This window comes from Tachysurus vachellii, chromosome 10 (genome assembly GCF_030014155.1).
Source record: "Tachysurus vachellii isolate PV-2020 chromosome 10, HZAU_Pvac_v1, whole genome shotgun sequence".
NCBI lineage: Eukaryota > Metazoa > Chordata > Actinopteri > Siluriformes > Bagridae > Tachysurus > Tachysurus vachellii.
In genome coordinates, this window is record NC_083469.1 from 19,462,398 (window position 1) to 19,486,104 (window position 23,707).

Consider the following 23,707-nt stretch of genomic DNA (forward strand, 5'->3'; position numbering starts at 1 on the left):
AAGATGCAACTGCCATGAGGTTCAGTAGAAACTAATGTCCAGTGCTGCAGGAGACTTGAGGAAACCCACTTGGTTTCAGACCACAGCAAATATGCCCAGAGTCAAAACCACCTAACCACCTACTTTTTGTAACGTTTGTTGACTTTGTTGTTAGTCTAAAACCAGACTGTCAGATATGGAACATAAAGTACATAAAGATTCTGTTTGTTAAGCAGGTTCTTTTATGGCTTTAAGGCATCAGCTACAAAACTTAACCCGGTGAATAAATAATTTGATAACGACGCAGTGGATAAACACAAAAAAGTGCACTTACACACTCCAAACTGAACTCAGTGGGAGTTCTGAAAGATGCTTAGCTGACAGGACTGGCAGGGGTTTTAAGGTGATGAGGAAGAAGAAGAGTAAAAAGATCATAAGCTGTAGCCATATCTGAGAGAATGGTACACACATTCAAAAGCTAACGTGGATCAGAAATTTTAAGGGACTTTAGAAAGTGTTTCAGTTGCAAAGACGCGTTATATCCTGCACAGTTCTACTTAGTTACATCAGGTTTGTTTGATTTCCCTGCGGCAGAGAAGATTCTGATGCAGGAAGTTACTCAGGTGTGGCTTTCAATACAGAGAGCGAAGATCAGCTGATTAAACAGGTAAAATCAGGCATGGCTTCTGTTGGGCTGGAATGAAAACTTGCAGCCAAACCTGGGCAAAGGTTTTTTTTTTTTGTTGCTCTGATCTAATTTTTAATTTAAAATAACGTATTAAAAAATGTTGTTTATTTTCACATTAGGGCTGCTGATTTTCTCAGTTTCAAAGTTCGCTGATCAAAAAATTTAAAGGGACACTTTAAAATCTCATCAAATCTCAATGAGAAAAAAAAACATGCTAGATATCTATACTGATATGGAATGGGTAATGTGTTAGGAATGAAAGGATGCCAAAGGAAACGAAAATTATGAGCTTACAATGGCCTGAATTCAAAGACGGCCTAAAAAGTGAAGAAAATGATGTGGCATGCAAGTCCATTTTGCTTAAATTTCATTGCAGTAACTTAAAATGGTACTCAGTAATTTGTTGGCCCCCACATGCTTGTATCCATGCCTGACATCATCAGGGGATGCTCCTAATGAGACTACGAATGGTGTCCTTGGGTATCTCCTCCCAGATGTGGACCAGGGCATCACTGAACTCCTGGACAATCTGAAGTGCATCCTGTTGGTGTTGGATGGACTGAAACATTATGTCACAGAGGTGTTCTATTAGATTTCGGTCAGGCAAGAGTGGGGGCCAGTCAACGGTATCAATTCCTTCCAGGAATCTTCCAGGAACTGCCTGCATACTCTTTTTATACTCTCCTAGGCATTGTCGTGCACCAAGAGGAACCCAGGACCCCCTGCACCAGCCTAGTGTCTGACAAAGTGTCTGAGGATTTCATCCCGAAACCTAATGGCAGTAATTGTGCTGTCTTCTAGCCTGTAGAGGTCTGTGTGTCCCTTTATGGATATGCCTCCCCAGACCATCACTGGCCCACCAACAATCCGGTCATGCTGAAGGATGTTACAGGCAGCATTACGTTCTCCGTGGCTCCTCCACACCCTTTAACGTATGTCACGTGTGCTCAGGGTGAACCTGCTGAATGTTTGATCAGAGACATTTACACAATTTCTTGATGGAGGTCATTTTACAGGGGTATGGCAGTGCTTATCCTGTTCCGCTTTGCACATAGTAGCAGATACCGGTCCTGCTGATGGGTTAAGGACCTTCCACAGCCCTGTCCAGCTCTACTAAAGTAACTGCCTGTATCCTGGAATCTCCTCCATGCTCTTGAGACTGTGCTGGGAGACATAGCAAACCCTCTGGAAATAGCACATATTGATGTGTCATCCTGGAAGAGTTGGACTGCCTGTGCAACCTCTGTAGGGGGTCCAGGTATCGCCTCATGCTACAAGTAGTGACACTGTTTATCACTAGTTTTGCATTTGGCTAGTGTCAGTCAGAAAAGAAAAGGTGGCGTGTACCACATCCACAATTTACTGTACCTACTTCTAGGGGCAGTAGGGCGGAGTGGAGAAGCAAAACATACTTGAAGCAGAAATACTTCCGGAATTGAGAAGTTTTGGTACTGAAACCGAAGCTATTCAGCAGAGTACTAATACCACAACATACCTAAGCGGCTACACTTGGAGCACTTGCCGTCTTTCAGTTTGGAGTCTGAATGGACTTGACAGACTTTGCAGAAACGGTTCAGTGTATAGACTTCCTCTGGACTTTTCTGATCTGAGATTAAGAAAACACAAGATGATTTGGTCAATGCTTATTTCTCTTAATCTTCATATTTTCAGTATTCCATTTATCTAAATGGATTTACCCATGTTTGGAAAGTAAAGTAAAATACATACGTTTGCGACTGTGAGGACGGTGGTTGATGGCGGGAGACTGTGATGGCTCTTGGTCTCTGGCTTGAGGTCCTTCCTTATCAGCAATGTGGCTATGGCCATAGTGGTAGCTTAAGCCAGTACGATTCCTGTAGCGTTTCCCACAGACTGAAAAATAAGGAGACCTGAATAACTAAGAGGCACATTCACAAAATCCACACAGCATGCAAAACCTGTGAGTGACTTTTAGACAGCTGAGACAATGATTCTCCTGTGGGTGGTCCAAGTCTTGGTCTAACATACGAGGTGTTTGTAACATATGCAAACAAATGTGACTATTACTAGAATATTAACAACGGATATATAGAAAGGCACTTCCTAATCCTGTTTTTGAGTCCAAAGCAGACAAAAATCCATATACCTGAAGCTGCAGTTTTTGAGTTATGCTTTTGTTTGTATCTGTCTGAAACAGAGAGGACACAAAGCAAAAAGAGACAAAAAAAGAAAGAACAAACATGGTTACTCAGAAAGGTGGCACAGTTAACCCTCACAACCTAATCTGCCTTCCGGGGTATTCCACGGGTAAACTACCGGCTGAGCAAAACCCTGAAATAACCAAACCAAACTTGTTTTACTAAAATGTTGTAAAGCAGAACGCAGGGCTCCAGTACGCTTTGCAATCACACATTATGTGTTTTTACAATGTGATCACCATAAGTTACTTACTTTCACAGATATATGGCTTATCTTGGTCATCATGGTCCGTCCTCCGGCGTCCTGAGCCACGACCCTGCAATGAGGCAGACAAATAAACTTGTCTCTACGCACAGAAGAACCCACCTGGGCAGTACACTTGAAGTTTTGTCTAATTAATACTCCAATTAAGCACTTATATTCACTCCTGGTGGTTGTTACCATCATTCTGGATCATGATACCCGATTACACTCAGAAACTTAAGATTCTTGTCTGTGTTTGAAGCATTTCCAATTGGCATAAATGAAAATTTGCAAGCCTAAAATGTACGACACGGTGTCCAACAAGGTTCCTCTAATATTTTCCCTTCATATCTACCCCTAGACATTCCAATAAGATAATTCACTTCTACACTGATGACACACAACTACACCAATCAACCATAACATTAAAACCACTGACAAGTAAACTGAATTGCTGGAGAAATCATTATCATAATACAGCGGCACCTGCCAAAGGGTGGGATATTAGACAGCAAATGAACGCTCAGCTCTCAAAGGTGATGTGTTGGAAGCAGGAAAAATGGGTAAGTGTAAGGATCTGAACCACTTTGACCAGGGCCAGATTATGATGGTTAGATGACCGGGTCACAGCATATCTAAAACAGATAATCTTATGGGGTGTTCCTAGTATGCAATGTGTATTAACTATCAAAAGTGGCCAAAAAAAAAGCAACCAGTGAACTGGTACCCGACTCAATGATGTACATGGGGGAGAAGCCTAGCCCGTCTGCTCTAATCCCACAGAAGATCTAAATAACACAAATTACTGAAGTAGAAAACATGCTATGGGAATTAAGCAAGCCAGTGGAGGCAGTATGATGCTCTGCTCAATGTTCTGGTAGGAAACCAGGTCTTGTGTCCTAAGATTCATGTGGATGTCACTTTGACACATACCACCTACATAAACATTGTTGCAGGCCAAGTACACCTCTTCATGGCAACGTTATTCCCTAACAGCAGTGACCTCTTTCAGCAGGATAATGGTCCCTGTTACCGTAAAAAAAATATTCAGAAATGAGTTGAGGAACATGACAAAGTTCAAGGTGTTGAAACAGCCTCAAAATTCACCAGATATCAATCCAATTAAGCATTTGTGGGAAGATCTGGACAAACAAGTCAGATCCATAAAGATCTGATGCTAAAGTCTTTTCACCTGATACCACAGGACACCTTGAGCGATCTGGTGGAGCCCATGGACAATAAGGGCATCTACAAAATGCTGTAAATGCAAATGTAAACACAGATTTGTAAACCCGAGACACAAATGAATAAAACTTCCTTCCTTTAAACAAAAACTTCTACATTCTGACAAAACAGAAATATTACTGTCGGGTAACAAGTTTGTTTGTTTAAAAATAAGACTTAAAACTAAGTTTTTCAGAAGGCTTTTTTCTAAAGCTACAGTTATAAATGGTGATGTAATTCCCTTCCTCCAAAACTGCTTATCATCAAGTGTACAAGCATTTACAGTAGACATTTGTTATTAATGAAAATCCTGTAAATTTGGAAAGACGTTCATATCCTACTCAAGCCCCTGAGCAGATTTTTTTCCAATAATAATATATGGAATATTCTTTTCAGTTTAATGAGCTTATTTAAAAAAAACCCATCACTTACAGCATTTGGTCGATGCACATTTCCAGCCTATTCTCAGACTTGGGACTTATTTTGTAAAATAAATGATTAATTCACATAGATTAACAGTTACGAGCTTGCAGTGGTTCTGTAATGTGCCTGTAATTATATTATTTGAAATGTTTTTTATCTCAACGTTGGGAGTGAATTCTATCTTGTTGCAGAAAGGATTCAAGTCTTCATACATGTCCAAGTTAAACAGAGTGCTGTGTACAATGCAGCTAGATCAAGTCCCTCATTTATTCTGGATGTGGATAGAGTAGAAAATGTGCAAGGTGAAAAAGAAAAAGGAAATTTATTTAAAAACCAAACCAAAACAAAAATCTGTCTATTCGGCTACAACTTGGTACTCCGTTCCCTAGCTCTTATTCCCGCTGATGTTATCAGCGATATTATCACAACAGATCGATAGATGAGCAGCGGTGTACAGTGTATAGCGGTGTGTAGCCTTTTGACTTCATGAATAAATCAGAGGGGAGTCACTCACTCTGCCTTTTCCCCGGTGTTTCCTTTTTGGTATGTCCACTTCAAAGTCTTCATCGTCATGGTAACCATCTTCGTTGGCGTCAGCCTCCAAAACTCTCTGTAATTGAAAATGTGCAGAGGAAGAGTGTCAGAGTCAGGGAAATAAAATGGATTTATTAAGAGATTTCTTTCTTTTTATTTTATACGGATATGACTAGCTAATACATAGCACCACTGAGCAAATCACCCAACAGCTCAGTCATATGCCAAGGGGTAACCAACAATAAACAATTATACACCATGGACCAACCTAGCTACAATATATTTTTGTTCCCTTGTTTTTAACCCATGCTGCCATTGCTGATGTGGTAATTTAAGCATCTTCTTTAATAGCGATGGTGGTTGAAGTCAGCAGTGCTGCTTATAAAAAGGATGGGGGGTCGAGTGAATTTCACCATTTACACCCAAGCCGGCAGGCGATTAAATCAGCGGGATGGAGTTTGAAGAATGAGTCGAACGCAAAGAACTAAAAAGCTTCTTTCCCAGCAGAAGAGGTTGTTAGGTGCAGATCTTTACCTGAATCTCCAGCAGGTCCTCTTCTCTGGTGCTGTTCCTCTTGTCCAAGCCATCTCCTCTAAGCAAAGCCTCGAGCGTAGTGCTCGGGGTAGGCAAAGTATCTTTAGCCGTCAGGCCATTATCTGTAGAAACAGACACAACCATTAAGCGCCTGCACACACGCACACGGTCTCAGTCGACATAAAGCGATTGGTAAAATCGCTAAGCTGAACTCATCCTGTGTTCTCTATAGCAGAGCTGACAGTAGCACAGGAAAGCTGATGGACATTTTTTCGGACCAATATCTGGCTGTCTAGACACCACAAATAATACTGAACTTTTTCTTGAAAGCCAAGAAAACTATTTCTGTCAACAGCAAAGCTTTCATTTTTTCCACTAAACAGCAGTTTACATTTTTTTCTTGGCTTTCATTAACTAAAGTTCTTTCAAACATTTCTGGTGTAATTTTGAACAGATGTGAAATTGCATAACAACGAGAGACTATTGCTCATCCTTCTGAATGCATGTAGAATCACTTACAAAATCAATCACAAAAAAATGATGACAGTTAATTCTTTCCAAACATCCAGCTGTTAATCCAAGCATTTAAAAGAGACGATACTTGATTTAATGCTTTGAAGATTAAACCGGTGCAAGTCATACGGGATAACTAGTGTCAGGATGCCCTATATTTTACCTATATTTAGACCGTAGAGGTGAAGACTTGAATCCATGGAAGTGTGTAACCTCCTCTTCTTTCTCCAGCAGCGGGCAGGATATGAATACATCTGACCAGCTGCCAAACCTGAACACACAGCCATGCAAAAAAAGTCAAGAAAATCAATCACAGGCAGGCAGTAATTAAATAATTCCAGCCTACTGGCATTAAATTGCATTAAACCTTCTTAGACACCAGGCTGCCTTACAATCAAGTGTGCACCACAGATGATGCTTTCTGGTGTGGCAAAAAGACAAACGGTTAAGAAAAGAAAAAGTTTGTGAACCCTTTGTAAATGCCTGGACTGAGAGAATAGCTCATAGAATTGTGTTTGATCTTCATCCATGTCGTACGCATTCACAAACACATTCTGACTAAGCAACTGTACTTACACTGTCTCTGTGCTGAGCATAATGCTTAAAGGTGCCCTGCCACACGTATTTCATTACTTTTGTGGTTTACCATGGACTCTAACATTTTTTTGTGGAAAAAATGCCTTTGTTACCTTGTTTCAAGCCATTCTAGTGTGGTATAGAAAGCCTGCAGGAAGACTCAGCTCGATTTGTGCCAGTTCTCATGAATATTCAAATGAGCTATGCTGCTTGGCTCCGATTGGCTAACTGCTAGGATATGAGAGCATGACTATTCATTCACCCAGCGCAATAAAGTAGCCTAGGCTAGAGGAAATCTGTTTACAATCACCTTGAATTGCGGCAGAATGGCTTCTTCACAAGCCCGTTGACGTTCAGCCATCCTTGCTGTATAGGAAACTCACTGATCTACACGAATTCTGGGGGCGCGGTCTCAAGTGGGAGAGCTCATGAATAGTAATGAGCTCAATCATTACTACGTCACACTGACCAGCTTTTCCAACTGACCTGATTTCTCCCCTTATTTCTTTTAAGTGGTTAGAACTGACCGGGGAGGTAACAGTTCGTTTTCACATTCACGACACAACACAAACACATATGGACCAAACACGTATAAAAAAATCCAAGTAAAAATGGTTGTGTGTGGAAGGGCACCTTTAAGCATTCAAAGTCCAGGCTGGAAAAGTATGTTAAATAACTACTAAAAATGTTGCTGATTGGACTTACACAATGGTGAGGAAAGTTTTTTAGACTGTTCGTGCTTCATCATCTCACTGTCTGATCTCTCACTTGGCCAAACCAAAACCCGGTTCTTCTTTTTAACCCTATTATATATATTCTAGTGATTTACTGAAGTGCTTTGCTCTCTGCTTTGCTCATCTTTGACTGCTCTTAGGCTTCAGGTGACTGACTGCTTCTTTGACATTCTCCTGTAATCCTGCTATCTTTCACTTGTATTTTATCATTGCTTTACTGGGCAACACTGTGGTGCATGCAGTGTTCCTGCCTCACAGCTCCAGACTCCAATTTAATCCTTAGTTCAGGTTACAGACGGTGGAGTTTTACTTGTTCTCTCTCTGTCTGTGTAGGTTTCCTTCTAGTTCGCCGTTTTTTTTTTTCCCCAATTCACAAAACATTGTTGCAGGTGCATTGGCTACTTTGAATTAACCTGCTATGAGCCGACAACCCATCTGTGTAGACACACTATATACTAGGGTTAATTTCGTCACCTATTTTAAATTTAGTCTTAGTCTTGTGCCAAATGTCCTTGTTAGTTTTAGTCATATTTAGTTATTCACATATCTTTTTTTGTTAGTCAAGTTGTAGTCGACTAAAAGTCTCGTCATTTTAGTCTAGTATTAGTCAAAAGAAAACTCAAGGTATCTTAGTCAAGTTTTAGTCGACTAAAAGTCTTTTAATTTTAGTCTAGTTTTAGTCAAAAAACTGTAGTCTTTTTTTTAAAATAACACATTATTACTGAGATTATTACCGATAAACAGTTCAGTAAAAAAAGTTTTTTCACATATGTTTCACTCGAACTTGATTTTTTACTTTATTGATACTGCTTTTAACCGTAATGCAAAGACCAGTCATCGGGACATAAGCTGTTATGTACAATAAAAGAGCCTGTGCAGCGACAGGAAATATAATTTAACACAAAAAGCTGCCTAGACCAGGTGTGGACTTGCGCTCAGGATTTTTTTTTGAGCGGCGGGTGGACGAATTCTTTCTACGCACACACTAAACAGCGCGAAGCTGCGAACTCATTCTGAATATTTTAAAGGCGTAACAGCTGATGAAAAAGCAGAGACAATTGTAGACGAAAATGAAGAGAGATTTTATCTTAGTTTTTATTTTATACAAAACATTTTCATCTCGTCTTTTTTCGTCAACAATAATGCATGTTAATTTAGTCTTAGTCAGCGTTTTTGGACAGTGGTGCAGTCTTGTCATAGTCTCCTCTTAGTCATGAAAAAAAAAGGTTGTTGACGAACATATTTCGTCTCGTCTGACGAAATTAACACTACTATATACCCAGTGTAACGGTCTTATCCCAGGATAAGACAGTTAATAAAGAATGAATGTTTAGACCATCGACAACTGTAAGATGCTCAGAGCCTGACACAACAAAGCAGCCACAAACCAGAGTGCTTCCGCCACCATGCTTTACAGTCAGCACAGCCTCAATTTGTGTCATTGAACTGCAATTAGTTTAATTATAAAGTACAGTAGTGTGCAGAAGAGGTGAGAGATGCAAAGAAGGCAACACAATTGAATGAACTGCTTCTACAGTACAAGTGCTATTAGAAGTGCAGAAAAGGATCAAACTAAAAGTAAACTAAACCCTTGGTGTGACAAAACTTTCATAAAACAAACAAGCCACATCAGTAGTCTTGGGTATAATTCTTAATTTGTTTTAAAACTTGGTGTTTTCAGTTTTATAAGGAGATACATTGGTAGGTTTTAATGAGCTACATAGAGACACTGGCACAGTTGTCCTAGAGACTTAAAAAGTGGTCTACTGCAATATATTTTGACTTCTCCACTGATCTCAAGCATTTGTCTGTATTAGAATTCTAAAGGGTGCAAAATAATGTTTAGAAATATTAAATATCGAATAATATGATATGGACCTAAAAGAAATTACTAAAAAGAAATAGGGTGCTTAAGACTTCTGCATCACACCTTATAAATATTTGTGTTATTAGTCTGAGCAGACTGTTATTCTTCTTCTTCTTATTATTATTATTATTATTATTGTTATTATGGTGCAAATAAAAAGCAGACATTTTACATGCAGTCTCTAATGCAGTAATCCTGATTCACAAACTGTACTTAACACAGGCTATTTATTTCATTCTTCAAAATCACATGCATCATAACCAGGAGCATAATGTATAAAATCATGCAGATATAGATGTAGAGATTTCAGGAACACTAAAAAGACCATGCAAATGTTTCTAATCTTCAACTGTTCAGTTTAAACAAATCTGCACCCGTTGTTGCCTCAAATTCTTCTTCTTGACTGACAGGAGTTGAACCCAATGTAGTATTCTGCTGTTGGAACTCATCCAGCTCACGTTTTGATGCTTTATGTGTTCTGAGATGCTTTTCTGCTTAGTATAGTTGTAAAGAGTGATAGAGTTACCGTATCCTTTTCGTGGTCTTGAACCAATCTGGCATCATTTATTTTTCACCATTCTTTGTAATCACTAGAGACTCTTGTTTGTGAGGATCGCAGGATATCAGCAGCATCTGAAATGCTCCAACATTTTCCCCTCAGCTGCTGGTTGATGTGAGCATTACCTAAAGCAACTGGCTCATATCTGCACTGCAGCCACATGATTGGATGATTAGATAATTACATGAATGAGTAGGTCCTAATGAAGTGTGGGGTAGGTGTATAGATCTACAAAATGGGTAATTGGCAAAATGGGTAACTGCATATGTTCCATAGCATATCGCATTTGCAATCTTTCACTTCACTGATTCCTACCCAAGATTTTTGTGAGCTCCGTGTATGAGTCACCGTCTGGAGGACTTACTCAGTGATTCAGTAGCTGATTAAAAGGTTAAAACAAATCAGAACAATCTTGTAGAAAATGGATAGCAGTGAGTCCACATGACTATAATTGTGTTATTAGATGGTTCACTGCTTATCCAAAAGGCTTTAGCAGTTCTAAAAGAAGTGATCTTGCCTCTCGTTTCAGTGAAGAAGCGTCTTCATGACATTGTAAATAGGCGTAAGTATGTTGAGACATACAAAACAAATCAGGGATGATCATAAACCCCTTTACAGACATACAGATAGAAAACAAGTGCATTCTTAAGACACAAAACCGAACATGGAAGGCCAAGGACAGGACCATTTTTTCCCCCTCTCATCCTATTAAATCTCACCTGGTCCACGATGATGCCGCTCCATCCAGATGTAGCAGTTGTTTTGTGCGACGCCGGTTTGAGAGTCGAGGAAGGGAAGGCGGACGCTGCGCTCGGCACACAGGCGAGCATTATAGCTGCGGCAGTGCTCGATGGCTTCTCTGTAAAACTGGTCACCCAACCTAAAGGAACACAAACCATCAAGCTTTTAGTATTGCTGCGTTTTATATGCATGCAGTTATACCAATGCTGAATTACACCTCTGCCACTGAGTACTGGCTTCAAGAACAACCTGCAATACCAAATCCAGTCCCAAAAAAAAAAGACTGACGCCACCTGTTATGTTAATTGAATTTAATGCAAACAGTTTGCAGCAGTACCAATTGGCCTTTAAGCTAGTGAAATGAGATACTACAGTAGTTTGCAATGCAAAATGCTGCAAGAACAAGTACAACCCCCCAGTGTAGCATGAAGGCCACAATAAAACAATTAGCACAACTATAATTCAAAAAGGAAAATATATTATAGTGAGAAAGGTGGTGATAAAGACAGTCGTGTTTAACGCTGAACTTACTCTATGCTTGTTGAGCTAATGGGTTCAACAGGAAAAGTCATTACTGGAAATGAATGGCAAACTCTGAATTAATAATCTCTTTCAAGGAGGATAATAGAGGTCAGGGTCAGTGTGTCCCAGTTTAGCTGAAAGAAAAAATGAGAGATAGAGATAGAGAGAGAATCTCCAAGTAGAATTACTGTTAAAGATCTATCTAAAAATCAACACCAATACCAGTTTAATACCAGGATGTACTGCAAAGGATATCCAACATTCATCACACCACACTATGGATTGGTAATCAGTCTTAGTGTATGTGTATACAGAACTGTGCGCTGGTTTTAGGCAAGCGTGAAAAAATTCTGTAAAGTAAGAATGCTTTTAAATAATACTGAAAAAATAGTTTTTTTTAAATCAATTAACAAAATGTAAAGTGACTTGCAAATCAAATCGATATTTGGTGTGCAAAACAGCACCAATACTTCTAGGTACACTTGCACGCAGCTTTTGAAGGAACTCAGCATGTAGGTTGTTCCAAACATCTTGAAGACCTAACCACAGATGTTCTGTGGACGTGTTCTGGACGTGTTCTGTGGCTTCTTCAAGTCCTTCTCTCTCTTCATGTAATCCCAGTGAGACTCTGATTTTGTGTTCAGGGCTCTGTAAAGGCCAAACCATCTCTTCCAGGACTCCTTGTTCTTCTCCAATTTGAAGAAAGCGCTTATGACATTTGCAGCATTGTGGAAATCATTAATCCTGACCAAATCTCCAGGCCCATTTGCAGAAATCCATCCCCAAATGTGCAAGGAACCTCCATGCTTCACTGTTGTGCGCAGACACTCATTATTGTTCTGTGCTCCATCCCTTTGACAAACTACCCGCCTACTGCGACACTAAATCGTTCACATTTTAACTCAGTCCGCCATTTTCCTATATTTAAGCCCAGTTCCTATATTTTCATACATTGTTAAATCGCTTAGCCTAGTTTCCACATTGGAGGTGTGGCTTTTTTTCCCACAATTCTGCCTTGATGTCCACTTCTGGCCAGACTTCTCCAGTCAGTAGATGGATATAACTGGGTCCCACTGGTCCCTAATGTCACAGGGAAGTAAGCATGATGTGTCTTTCATTCCTTGGCTAACAACTCAGTCTACAGTCCTCAACATTTCCCGTTTCTTTGTCCTTCTTCAAAATACCTAGTTTAACTAGCGTGTGTCTTGTTGCTGTGCTCAGTCTTACATGACCTGCATGGGGCATGACCTGTGCCATGAAACGCACTACAACAATCTCACCTTAGTAGCAGAGTTTGCTTGTTCATCACCCAGTTTTAAGCCTCCTACACAGCGGTTTGCTTTTTCAGACAATGACTTTGTTTCAACCTACGTATAAAATTGAAGATCATTAGCACCTGCTTAGAATAATTGCTTAAATCATACACCAGACTCTGATTCTACAAAATCCCTGTACAATGTGTGCTAGATACTGGTTTGTACACCAGACAAAAAAATTACTACCCAGTTCCCATAAACCTCTTTTCATTTGTGAGTGAGAAATCGTGCTAAGGTGAGCCACCAAAACACATCTGAGGTTTCTCATCAAATACCAACGAGAGTTTGGTTAAAAAGAGGATGCCAGTATCAAATCATTACGGGGGTATTAACGGATATCCTACTGATGTGTAGCTGCAAACAGTCAGCATGTTCGCAAAACCATTTAATAAATCAATAGTTCAAAAGAAATTCTTGCTTTGGTTGCATCAACAAGAACAAATATACACCAAGTCACTGACTAAGTGATTGTTTCAGGCAACTGAGTCTGTTTTACAAAAAAAAAAAAAAAATTATTCATGCTCTTGAAAGGAGACCGGGAGTCCAAGAGGGTATAATACACCCTGTGTGTGGGAAGAAGTGCCAGTGCAAGACTAGCCAATCAGAAAGGTCTGGGAGCTCATGTTGATGTCGACTATATGCATGATTGGCTGAAAGGCTGCATGAGCAACAGACTGCAAAAAAGAAAGGAAGCCATCGTCTAACAGGAAGCTTGTGTGAGCCCTAAGCATACCATCACAGATACAACTAGGTGCCCACTGGTAATGACCAGTTCGTGTTGCAAGCTTGTCACAGATGGGAAGAATATAAATTTAATTTAAGGTTATAACAAGACACTAAAAACAAACAAAGCAGAAAGTAAAGATATACTCTTGCTATGCTGATGTTCACTTCTTGTGCCCATACATACATGAGATAGAAGCGAGTCCATATGTGAACATAAAGTAGTGTTTAAATCATAATTCTAATGTAAATCTAATTCTGAGGTGTGTGGGTGTCCTGAAATGGGGTTTCCCCTGCCTTGTGCCCTGAGTCCCCTGGCACCCCATGACCCTATGTGGAATAAGCGTAATGTTAGTGTGCCATTACTGAAGGAATCTTTGGGGTGGGGGTTTAGCCGAAGCCTTGTAAGATTCCCAGATTCTTATGGGCAGACGAACGTAAGGTGTGACGCGTACACATTACATCATTACAGTGCGAAGCACCAGAAACTGGTTAAACGTCGGCTGCAAGCACTAGCATCAGCAGTTAAACCATTTTTCCCCCAGCAGCTTGGTTATAGAATACAAACTATAGGCTCTGAAATAAACTGAAAGGAAAAGCATTTAAAGATACAAGCCAATTTTCGTTCAGACCCTTAACTCGTGTCACTCGACACTCAAATTACAATAGTTGGGATCTAACGACAAACGTCGTCAAAAGCCTAGTTAGTTGCTCGACCCCAATAGCATTTCTACTTGCTAGGCCAACAATCCTCACCAAACAAAGTTTACTGTAAAAAAAAAAAAAAAAAGTTTTTCAAATGCTGCCAACAATAACATCAAGAAAAGATTAGTACTGTAACAAAATCAAAAGAATTTTCATTTCGGGGAAAAAAAATAAATAAAAGACTGGAAAAAAAGGCAGGGCACCGATCAGGGAGTCTGCCTTTTTACTGACTGTCTCAATCACAAAGCCGACCGAGACGCACCCTGTATGAGCTTAAAAAGCTACAGGCTTACAGGGATGAACGTAAGAGGTAACAAAACAAATAAGCACAGTAATGTGTGGCAGGAATACAGGCATCACAGACAATTACACTCAATTCAATTTAATTGTATGGCGCTAACAACTGACAGTCTCAAAGCAGCTTTACAGAAGCTTAAAGTTTAAAATTAAGTTACTATTTATCTCAAACATTTATCCCTAATGGGGAGGCACGGTGGCTTAGTGGTTAGCACGTTCGCCTCACACCTACAGGGTCGGGGTTCGATTCCCGCCTCCACCTTGTGTGTGTGGAGTTTGCATGTTCTCCCCGTGCCTCGGGGGTTTCCTCCGGGTACTCCAGTTTCCTCCCCCGGTCCAAAGACATGCATGGTAGGTTGATTGGCATCTCTGGAAAATTGTCCGTAGTGTGTGATTGCGTGAGTGAATGAGTGTGTGTGTGTGCCCTGCGATGGGTTGGCACTCCGTCCAGGGTGTATCCTGCCTTGATGCCCGATGACGCCTGAGATAGGCACAGGCTCTCCATGAGGTAGTTCGCGAGGTAGTTCGGATAAGCGGTAGAAGATGAATTTATCCCTAATGAGCAAAGCCTGCGGTGAGTGTGGCAAGGAAAAACTCCCTGAGATGAGGGAGGACAGTCTGGCTGACCAGATGACTTCTCCTGGTTCTCAGGGGTCACGTACTCAAAGAACACACTTTATTACCTCATGGTGGTTCACCTGTTATAGTCCAACCAAGAAAAAGACGCATGATTTGTGTAGAAACCTGATATTTAAACCCAACAGCTCATGTACTGTACATGTCACCGAGCACGGCGGTTCTGGTTTTATTTGAAATAAAAAGCCTAAAGATGTAAAATACACTATACAGGTGTATAAAAGACTTGGTGTCACTCTGGGAATAGCCACTGTGTCTAATAGATATTTGCCATAAATCTTAGAAGTCTTTCATTCATATATAGCTTCACAACATAACTCACTCTCATGTCTACACTGATTTCTTTTAGCTTAATCAAATCTTTACTGTTTTTCGATGCACCGCGTTGCCTTTTGTCAAGTTTCAGTTTCCTGAACTCTGTGCAGCTACTGAGAACAAATCATATTTACAAACCCTTCTCGTTTAAATCTAAGTTTACACAGCCTGCTTTGCACATCACATCACATGATCAACAGGTCTTTTTACAGTCGTATCATCAGTAGTGATTATTCAGGATCGTAGCTAATCAGGGTCAAAGTCTAATCAACCGTGTTTCAGGATACCGAGCTCGTCCGATATTTATTGAAGATCTCCCTCACTTTTAATTGAAGTGTTGGAGCTTTCCTGATATCCTGCTTATTTACTTATACGATAATACACGATGATGGCTCCCAGAATCGCATACTTAACAATAGTGTACGTATTGGAGTTCATACTGAAATATCCAACAACAAAGACGACAAAAAGTTCACTTCATGAACCCGGACGAATCGCTTGTGTCATCAAGTGTGGCATGTTGGACACTTTTACGCCTTTACTTACGTAGAGGAAGAAAGGCGGGGCTACAAGACACTGATGCTGGATGAGGAAAGAAATATTCAAGAAGGCTGACGACACACCGGTGGGCAAAACCTCATTCTATTAAAGCTAGCGGCATTTCATTGTGCGCATTTGATGTCATTTGCCATCGACTGGGACACGGCTTATACTTCTGGTAATAAACAGTTAGTGCTCCGTTTGAGACGATGTTCCACTCGATGGTAGAGGACACAGTGCAGGGTGTAAGATCATAGGGTGTAAGATCATAGGGTGTAGTTCATCATTTGGGATGAAGCTCTAAGTGCACACAGTCATACTAATGTTCCATGATGCCCCAGACTTCATAATATAACAAATAATTACAAATTTTTGTATAATTTTACAATTAGCCAAAAAAAAAAAAGAAGAATAAATTTGTGTGATCATAAATGAACACAAAATCAATCAAAATTGTTCTAACCTAAGGATCTTGTACATTTTCAACATTACTACAGATTTTCTCTAGATGTATCGTGTGATGTCACATCAGCCAAAACCCTCTTTTATTCAGGTGTGTGGATCATGAGCACAACTCGCATGTTGGATCAGTCACAGCAAGTTCAAACATTTTTCTGCAACAATCACAAAAACACAATGAAATCCTGGAGGAACTGATACTTTTATTGCCAGTCTCTCTTAAATAAACACAACTCCTCTTGTGTTTTAGAGCAGCTGATCCTTTCTAACACGTTTAAACAGAAAACCTGTGAATCACAAACACACCAGTAATCTTTCCTCACAATGGCATCTGAAATAGTTTGTAGATTAGCTGCCAGTTAGCAGGGTTTTACATGCTGAGCTCTGAGAAGTGCACGATGACAGGCAGCTTACAGCAGCAGGAACGAGTGCAGTGACTGAATGGGATGTTTAGAGGGAGTGAGTTCATTTTAACCATTTACTGAGTCAGTATACTTTATACTGACACTCTGTATACTGACACTCTGTATACTGACACACTGTATACTGACACTCTGTATACTGACACTCTGTATACTGACACTCTGTATACTGACACTCTGTATACTGACACACTGTATACTGACACTCTGTATACTGACACTCTGTATACTGACACTCTGTATACTGACACTCTGTATACTGACACTCTGTATACTGACGCACTGTATACTGACACTCTGTATACTGACACACTGTATACTGACACTCTGTATACTGACACACTGTATACTGACACACTGTATACTGACACTCTGTATACTGACACTCTGTATACTGACGCACTGTATACTGACACTCTGTATACTGACACACTGTATACTGACACTCTGTATACTGACACACTATACTGACACACTGTATACTGACACTCTGTATACTGACACTCTGTATACTGACACTCTGTATACTGACACACTGTATACTGACACTCTGTATACTGACACTCTGTATACTGACACACTGTATACTGACACTCTGTATACTGACACTCTGTATACTGACACACTGTATACTGACACTCTGTATACTGACACTCTGTATACTGACACACTGTATACTGACACTCTGTATACTGACACACTGTATACTGACACTCTGTATACTGACACACTGTATACTGACAATGTGGATCTCATAAATCACGTACACAAATCAATCTCTCGCACCCGCTCGCTCGTTCTCACGCGCACACACCCCCCTCACTCGCTTTCTCGCGTGCACACACCCCCCTCACTCGCTTTCTCACGCGCACACCCCCCCTCACTCGCTCTCTCGCGCGCACACCCCCCCTCACTCGCTCTCTCTCGCGCACACCCCCCCTCACTCGCTCTCTCGCGCGCACACCCCCCCTCACTCGCTCTCTCTCTCGCGCGCGCACCCCCCGCTCTCTCTCTCTCGCGCGCGCGCGCACCCCCCTCACTCGCTCTCTCTCTCTCTCTCGCGCACCACCCTCACTCGCTCACACGCACACCCCCCTCACTCGCTTTCTCGCGTGCACACACCCCCCTCACTCACTCACACTCTCGCGCACACCACCCCTCACTCGCTCGCGCACACACCCCCCCTCACTCACTCACACTCTCGCGCACACCACCCCTCACTCGCTCGCATCCCCCTCACTCGCTCTCTCTCTCGCGAGCATCACCCTCACTCGCTCTCTCGCGTGCACACCCCCCCATCACTCGCGCACGCTCTCTCTCTCTCGCACGTCCCCCCCTCACGCGCGCACGCCAAACACTCACTCTCTCGCACGCACCCCCCTCACTCGCTCTCGGACACCCCCCTCACTCGCTCTCGGACACCCCCCCCCACTCGCTCTCGGACACCCCCCCCACTCGCTCTCGCGCGGACACACCCCCCACTCGCACTCTCGCGCGCACACCCACCCCCACACTCGCTCACTCTCTCGCGCACACCCCCACACACGCTCACACTCTCGTGCGCACACCACCCATCACTCGCTCACACTCTCGCGCGCACACCACCCCTCACTCGCTCACACTCTCGCGCGCACACCACCCCTCACTCGCTCACTCTCGCGCGCACACCCGCCTCACTCGCTCACTCTCGCGTGCACACCCATCCTCACTCGCTCACACTCTCGCGCGCACACCCCCTCACTCGCTCACACTCTCGCGCGCACACCCCCTCACTCGCTCACACTCTCGCGCACACACCCCCCTCACTCGCTCACACACTTGTGCGCACACCCCTCGCTCCCTCGCGCGCACACCCCCCTCGCTCGCTCGCACTCTCGCGCACACACCCCCTCACTCGCTCACACTCTCGCGCACACACCCCCTCACTCGCTCACACACTTGTGCGCACACCCCTTGCTCCCTCGCGCGCACACCCCCCTCGCTCGCTCGCGCACACCCCCTAACTCGCTCGCGTGCGCACACCCCCCTCACTCGCTCGCGCACACCCCCCCCACTCGCGCGCGCACACCCCCCTCACTCGCTCCCACCCACGCGCGCCCCCCCCCCCTCACTCGCTCACACACTCGCGCGCACACCACCCCTCACTCACTCACTCTCGCGTGCACACCACCCCTCACTCGCTCACTCTCGCGCGCACACCCCCCTCACTCGCTCACACACTTGTGCGCACACCACTCGCTCCCTCGCGCGCACAGCCCCCTCGCTCGCTCGCACTCTCGCGCACAAACCCCCTCATTCGCTCACACTCTCGCGCACACACCCCCCTCACTCGCTCACACTCTCGCGCACACACCCCCCTCACTCGCTCACACACTTGTGCGCACCCCCCTCGCTCGCTCGCGCACACCCCCCTCACTCGCTCGCGTGCGCACACCCCCTCACTCGCTCGCGCACACCCCCCTCACTCGCTCACACTCTCGCGCGCATCCCCCTCACTCGCGCTCTCTCTCTCGCGCGCACCCCCCTCACTTGCTCTCTCTCTCTCTCGCGCATCCCCCTCACTCGCTCTCTCTCTCTCGCATCCCCCTCACTCGCTCTCTCTCTCTCTCGCGCGGACACACCCCCCACTCGCACTCTCGCGCGCCCACACACCCGCCTCACTCGCTCACTCTCGCGTGCACACCCATCCTCACTCGCTCACACTCTCGTGCGCACACCACCCATCACTCGCTCACACTCTCGCGCGCACACCACCCCTCACTCGCTCACACTCTCGCGCGCACACCACCCCTCACTCGCTCACTCTCGCGCGCACACCCGCCTCACTCGCTCACTCTCGCGTGCACACCCATCCTCACTCGCTCACACTCTCGCGCGCACACCCCCTCACTCGCTCACACTCTCGCGCGCACACCCCCTCACTCGCTCACACTCTCGCGCACACACCCCCCTCACTCGCTCACACACTTGTGCGCACACCCCTCGCTCCCTCGCGCGCACACCCCCCTCGCTCGCTCGCACTCTCGCGCACACACCCCCTCACTCGCTCACACTCTCGCGCACACACCCCCTCACTCGCTCACACACTTGTGCGCACACCCCTTGCTCCCTCGCGCGCACACCCCCCTCGCTCGCTCGCGCACACCCCCTAACTCGCTCGCGTGCGCACACCCCCCTCACTCGCTCGCGCACACCCCCACACTCGCGCGCGCACACCCCCCTCACTCGCTCACACTCTCGCGCGCACACCACCCCTCACTCGCTCACACACTCGCGCGCACACCACCCCTCACTCACTCACTCTCGCGTGCACACCACCCCTCACTCGCTCACTCTCGCGCGCACCCCCCCTCACTCGCTCACACACTTGTGCGCACACCACTCGCTCCCTCGCGCGCACAGCCCCCTCGCTCGCTCGCACTCTCGCGCACAAACCCCCTCATTCGCTCACACTCTCGCGCACACACCCCCCTCACTCGCTCACACTCTCGCGCACACACCCCCCTCACTCGCTCACACACTTGTGCGCACCCCCCTCGCTCGCTCGCGCACACCCCCCTCACTCGCTCGCGTGCGCACACCCCCTCACTCGCTCGCGCACACCCCCCTCACTCGCTCACACTCTCGCGCGCATCCCCCTCACTCGCGCTCTCTCTCTCGCGCGCACCCCCCTCACTTGCTCTCTCTCTCTCTCGCGCATCCCCCTCACTCGCTCTCTCTCTCTCGCATCCCCCTCACTCGCTCTCTCTCTCTCTCGCGCGGACACACCCCCCACTCGCACTCTCGCGCGCACACACACCCCCTCACTCGCTCACTCTCTCGCGCACACCCCCTCACTCGCTCACACTCTCGTGCGCACACCACCCATCACTCGCTCACACTCTCGCGCGCACACCACCCCTCACTCGCTCACACTCTCGCGCGCACACCACCCCTCACTCGCTCACTCTCGCGCGCACACCCGCCTCACTCGCTCACTCTCGCGTGCACACCCATCCTCACTCGCTCACACTCTCGCGCGCACACCCCCTCACTCGCTCACACTCTCGCGCGCACACCCCCTCACTCGCTCACACTCTCGCGCACACACCCCCCTCACTCGCTCACACACTTGTGCGCACACCCCTCGCTCCCTCGCGCGCACACCCCCCTCGCTCGCTCGCACTCTCGCGCACACACCCCCTCACTCGCTCACACTCTCGCGCACACACCCCCTCACTCGCTCACACACTTGTGCGCACACCCCTTGCTCCCTCGCGCGCACACCCCCCTCGCTCGCTCGCGCACACCCCCGAACTCGCTCGCGTGCGCACACCCCCCTCACTCGCTCGCGCACACCCCCCTCACTCGCTCGCGCACACCCCCCTCACTCGCTCACACTCTCGCGCGCACACCACCCCTCACTCGCTCACACACTCGCGCGCACACCACCCCTCACTCACTCACTCTCGCGTGCACACCACCCCTCACTCGCTCACTCTCGCGCGCACACCCCCCTCACTCGCTCACACACTTGTGCGCACACCACTCGCTCCCTCGCGCGCACAGCCCCCTCGCTCGCTCGCACTCTCGCGCACAAACCCCCTCATTCGCTCACACTCTCGCGCACACACCCCCCTCACTCGCTCACACTCTCGCGCACACACCCCCCTCACTCGCTCACACACTTGTGCGCACCCCCCTCGCTCGCTCGCGCACACCCCCCTCACTCGCTCGCGTGCGCACACCCCCTCACTCGCTCGCGCACACCCCCCTCACTCGCTCACACTCTCGCGCGCATCCCCCTCACTCGCGCTCTCTCTCTCGCGCGCACCCCCCTCACTTGCTCTCTCTCTCTCTCGCGCATCCCCCTCACTCGCTCTCTCTCTCTCGCATCCCCCTCACTCGCTCTCTCTCTCTCTCTCTCGCGCATCCCTCTCACTCGCGCTCTCTCTCACACCCCCCCTCACTCGCACGCGCACCCCCTCGCTCTCTCTCACGCGTGAGCGCGCACCCCCCTCACTCGCGCTCACTCTCTCACGCGCGCGCGCACCCCCCTCACTCACGCTCGCTCTCTCTCTCACGCGCGCACCCCCCTCACTCGCGCTCTCTCTCTCTCGCGCACCCACCTCACTCGCTCGCGAGCGCACACCCCCCCTCACTCGCTCACTCTCTCGCGCACACCCCCTCACTCGCTCACACTCTCGCGCGCACACCACCCCTCACTCGCTCACACTCTCGCGCGCACACCACCCCTCACTCGCTCACACTCTCGCGCGCACACCACCCCTCACTCGCTCACTCTCGCGCGCACACCCGCCTCACTCGCTCACTCTCGCGCGCACACCCGCCTCACTCGCTCACACTCTCGCGCGCACACCCCCTCACTCGCTCACACTCTCGCGCACACCCCCCCCTCACTCGCTCACACACTTGTGCGCACACCCCTCGCTCCCTCGCGCGCACACCCCCCTCGCTCGCTCGCACTCTCGCGCACACACCCCCTCACTCGCTCACACTCTCGCGCACACACCCCCCTCACTCGCTCACACACTTGTGCGCACACCCCTTGCTCCCTCGCACGCACACCCCCCTCGCTCGCTCGCGCACACCCCCTACTCGCTCGCGTGCGCACACCCCCCTCACTCGCTCACACTCTCGCGCACACACCACCCCTCACTCGCTCACACTCTCGCGCTCACACCACCCCTCACTCACTCACTCTCGCGCGCACACCACCCCTCACTCGCTCACTCTCGCGCGCACACCCCCCTCACTCGCTCACACACTTGTGCGCACACCACTCGCTCGCTCGCGCACACCCCCCTCACTCGCTCACACTCTCGCGCGCATCCCCCTCACTCGCTCTCTCTCTCGCGCGCACCCCCCTCACTTGCTCTCTCTCTCTCTCGCGCATCCCCCTCACTCGCTCTCTCTCTCTCGCATCCCCCTCACTCGCTCTCTCTCTCTCTCGCGCATCCCTCTCACTCGCGCTCTCTCTCTCACACTCCCCCTCACTCGCACGCGCACCCCCTCGCTCTCTCACGCGTGCGCGCGCACCCCCCTCACTCGCGCTCTCTCTCTCACGCGCGTGCACCCCCATCACTCACGCTCACTCTCTCTCACGCGCGCACCCCCCTCACTCGCGCTCTCTCTCTCTCTCTCTCACGCGTGCACCCCCCTCACTCGCGCTCTCTCTCTCTCTCACGTGCGCACACCCCCTCACTCGCGCTCTCTCTCTCTCGCGCACCCACCTCACTCGCTCGCGCGCACACCCCCCTCAATCGCTCGCGCACACACCCACCTCACTCGCTCGCGCACACACCCACCTCACTCGCTCGCGCACACACCCACCTCACTCGCTCGCGCACACACCCCCCTCACTCGCTCACACTCTCGCGCACACCCCCCTCACTCGCTCACACTCTCGCGCACACCCCCCTCACTCGCTCACACTCTCGCGCACACCCCCCTAACTCGCTGACACTCTCGCGCACTCCCCCCTCACTCGCTCACTCTCTCGCGCACACCCCCCTCACTCACACTCTCGCGCACACCCCCCTCACTCACACTCTCGCGCACACCACCCCTCACTCACACTCTCGCGCACACCACCCCTCACTCGCATCCCCCTCACTCGCGCTCTCTTGCGCACATCCCCCTCACTCACTCTCACCCCCCCTCACTCGCGCACGCTCTCTCTCTCTCTCTCTCGCACGTACCCCCCCCCACGTGCCAACCACTCGCTCTCTCTCACGCGCACCCCCCTCACTCGCTCTCGCGCACCCCCCCTCATTCGCTCTCGCGCAGACACCCCCCCACACTCGCACTCTCGCGCACACACCCCCCGTCACTCGCTCACACCCCCCCCACTCACTCGCGCACTCCCGCACTCGCTCACGAGCTCACACACCCCCTCACTCGCTCACTCTCTCGCGAGCACACACCCCCCTCACACACTCGCGCCCACACCGCCTCACTCGCTCACACTCGCGCCCAC

At 47.5% G+C, this 23,707-nt stretch overlaps 2 protein-coding genes across 6 annotated transcripts in view; one reads left to right on the forward strand and one right to left on the reverse strand.

The window, feature by feature from the left end:
• ywhaqb (tyrosine 3-monooxygenase/tryptophan 5-monooxygenase activation protein, theta polypeptide b) overlaps positions 1-23,707 on the forward strand; it is a 130,279-nt gene that overhangs the window by 48,920 nt on the left and 57,652 nt on the right. The gene's annotated exons all lie outside the window — the stretch shown is intronic.
• LOC132852747 (zinc finger protein DPF3-like) overlaps positions 1-23,707 on the reverse strand; it is a 37,369-nt gene that overhangs the window by 4,844 nt on the left and 8,818 nt on the right. For 2 of the 5 annotated variants that reach the window (XM_060880143.1, XM_060880142.1), the window contains exons 2-9: positions 10,772-10,932; positions 6,480-6,587; positions 5,804-5,925; positions 5,250-5,345; positions 3,098-3,161; positions 2,793-2,834; positions 2,396-2,539; positions 2,163-2,273 (exon numbers count right to left, since the gene is read on the reverse strand). In XM_060880143.1, coding sequence (XP_060736126.1) covers positions 2,163-2,273; positions 2,396-2,539; positions 2,793-2,834; positions 3,098-3,161; positions 5,250-5,345; positions 5,804-5,925; positions 6,480-6,587; positions 10,772-10,932 — 848 coding nt within the window. Of the gene's footprint in view, positions 1-2,152; positions 2,274-2,395; positions 2,540-2,792; positions 2,835-3,097; positions 3,162-5,249; positions 5,346-5,803; positions 5,926-6,479; positions 6,588-10,771; positions 10,933-23,707 lie in introns of all 5 variants that reach the window. The other 3 variants (XM_060880140.1, XM_060880141.1, XM_060880144.1) reach the window with 3 other exon arrangements.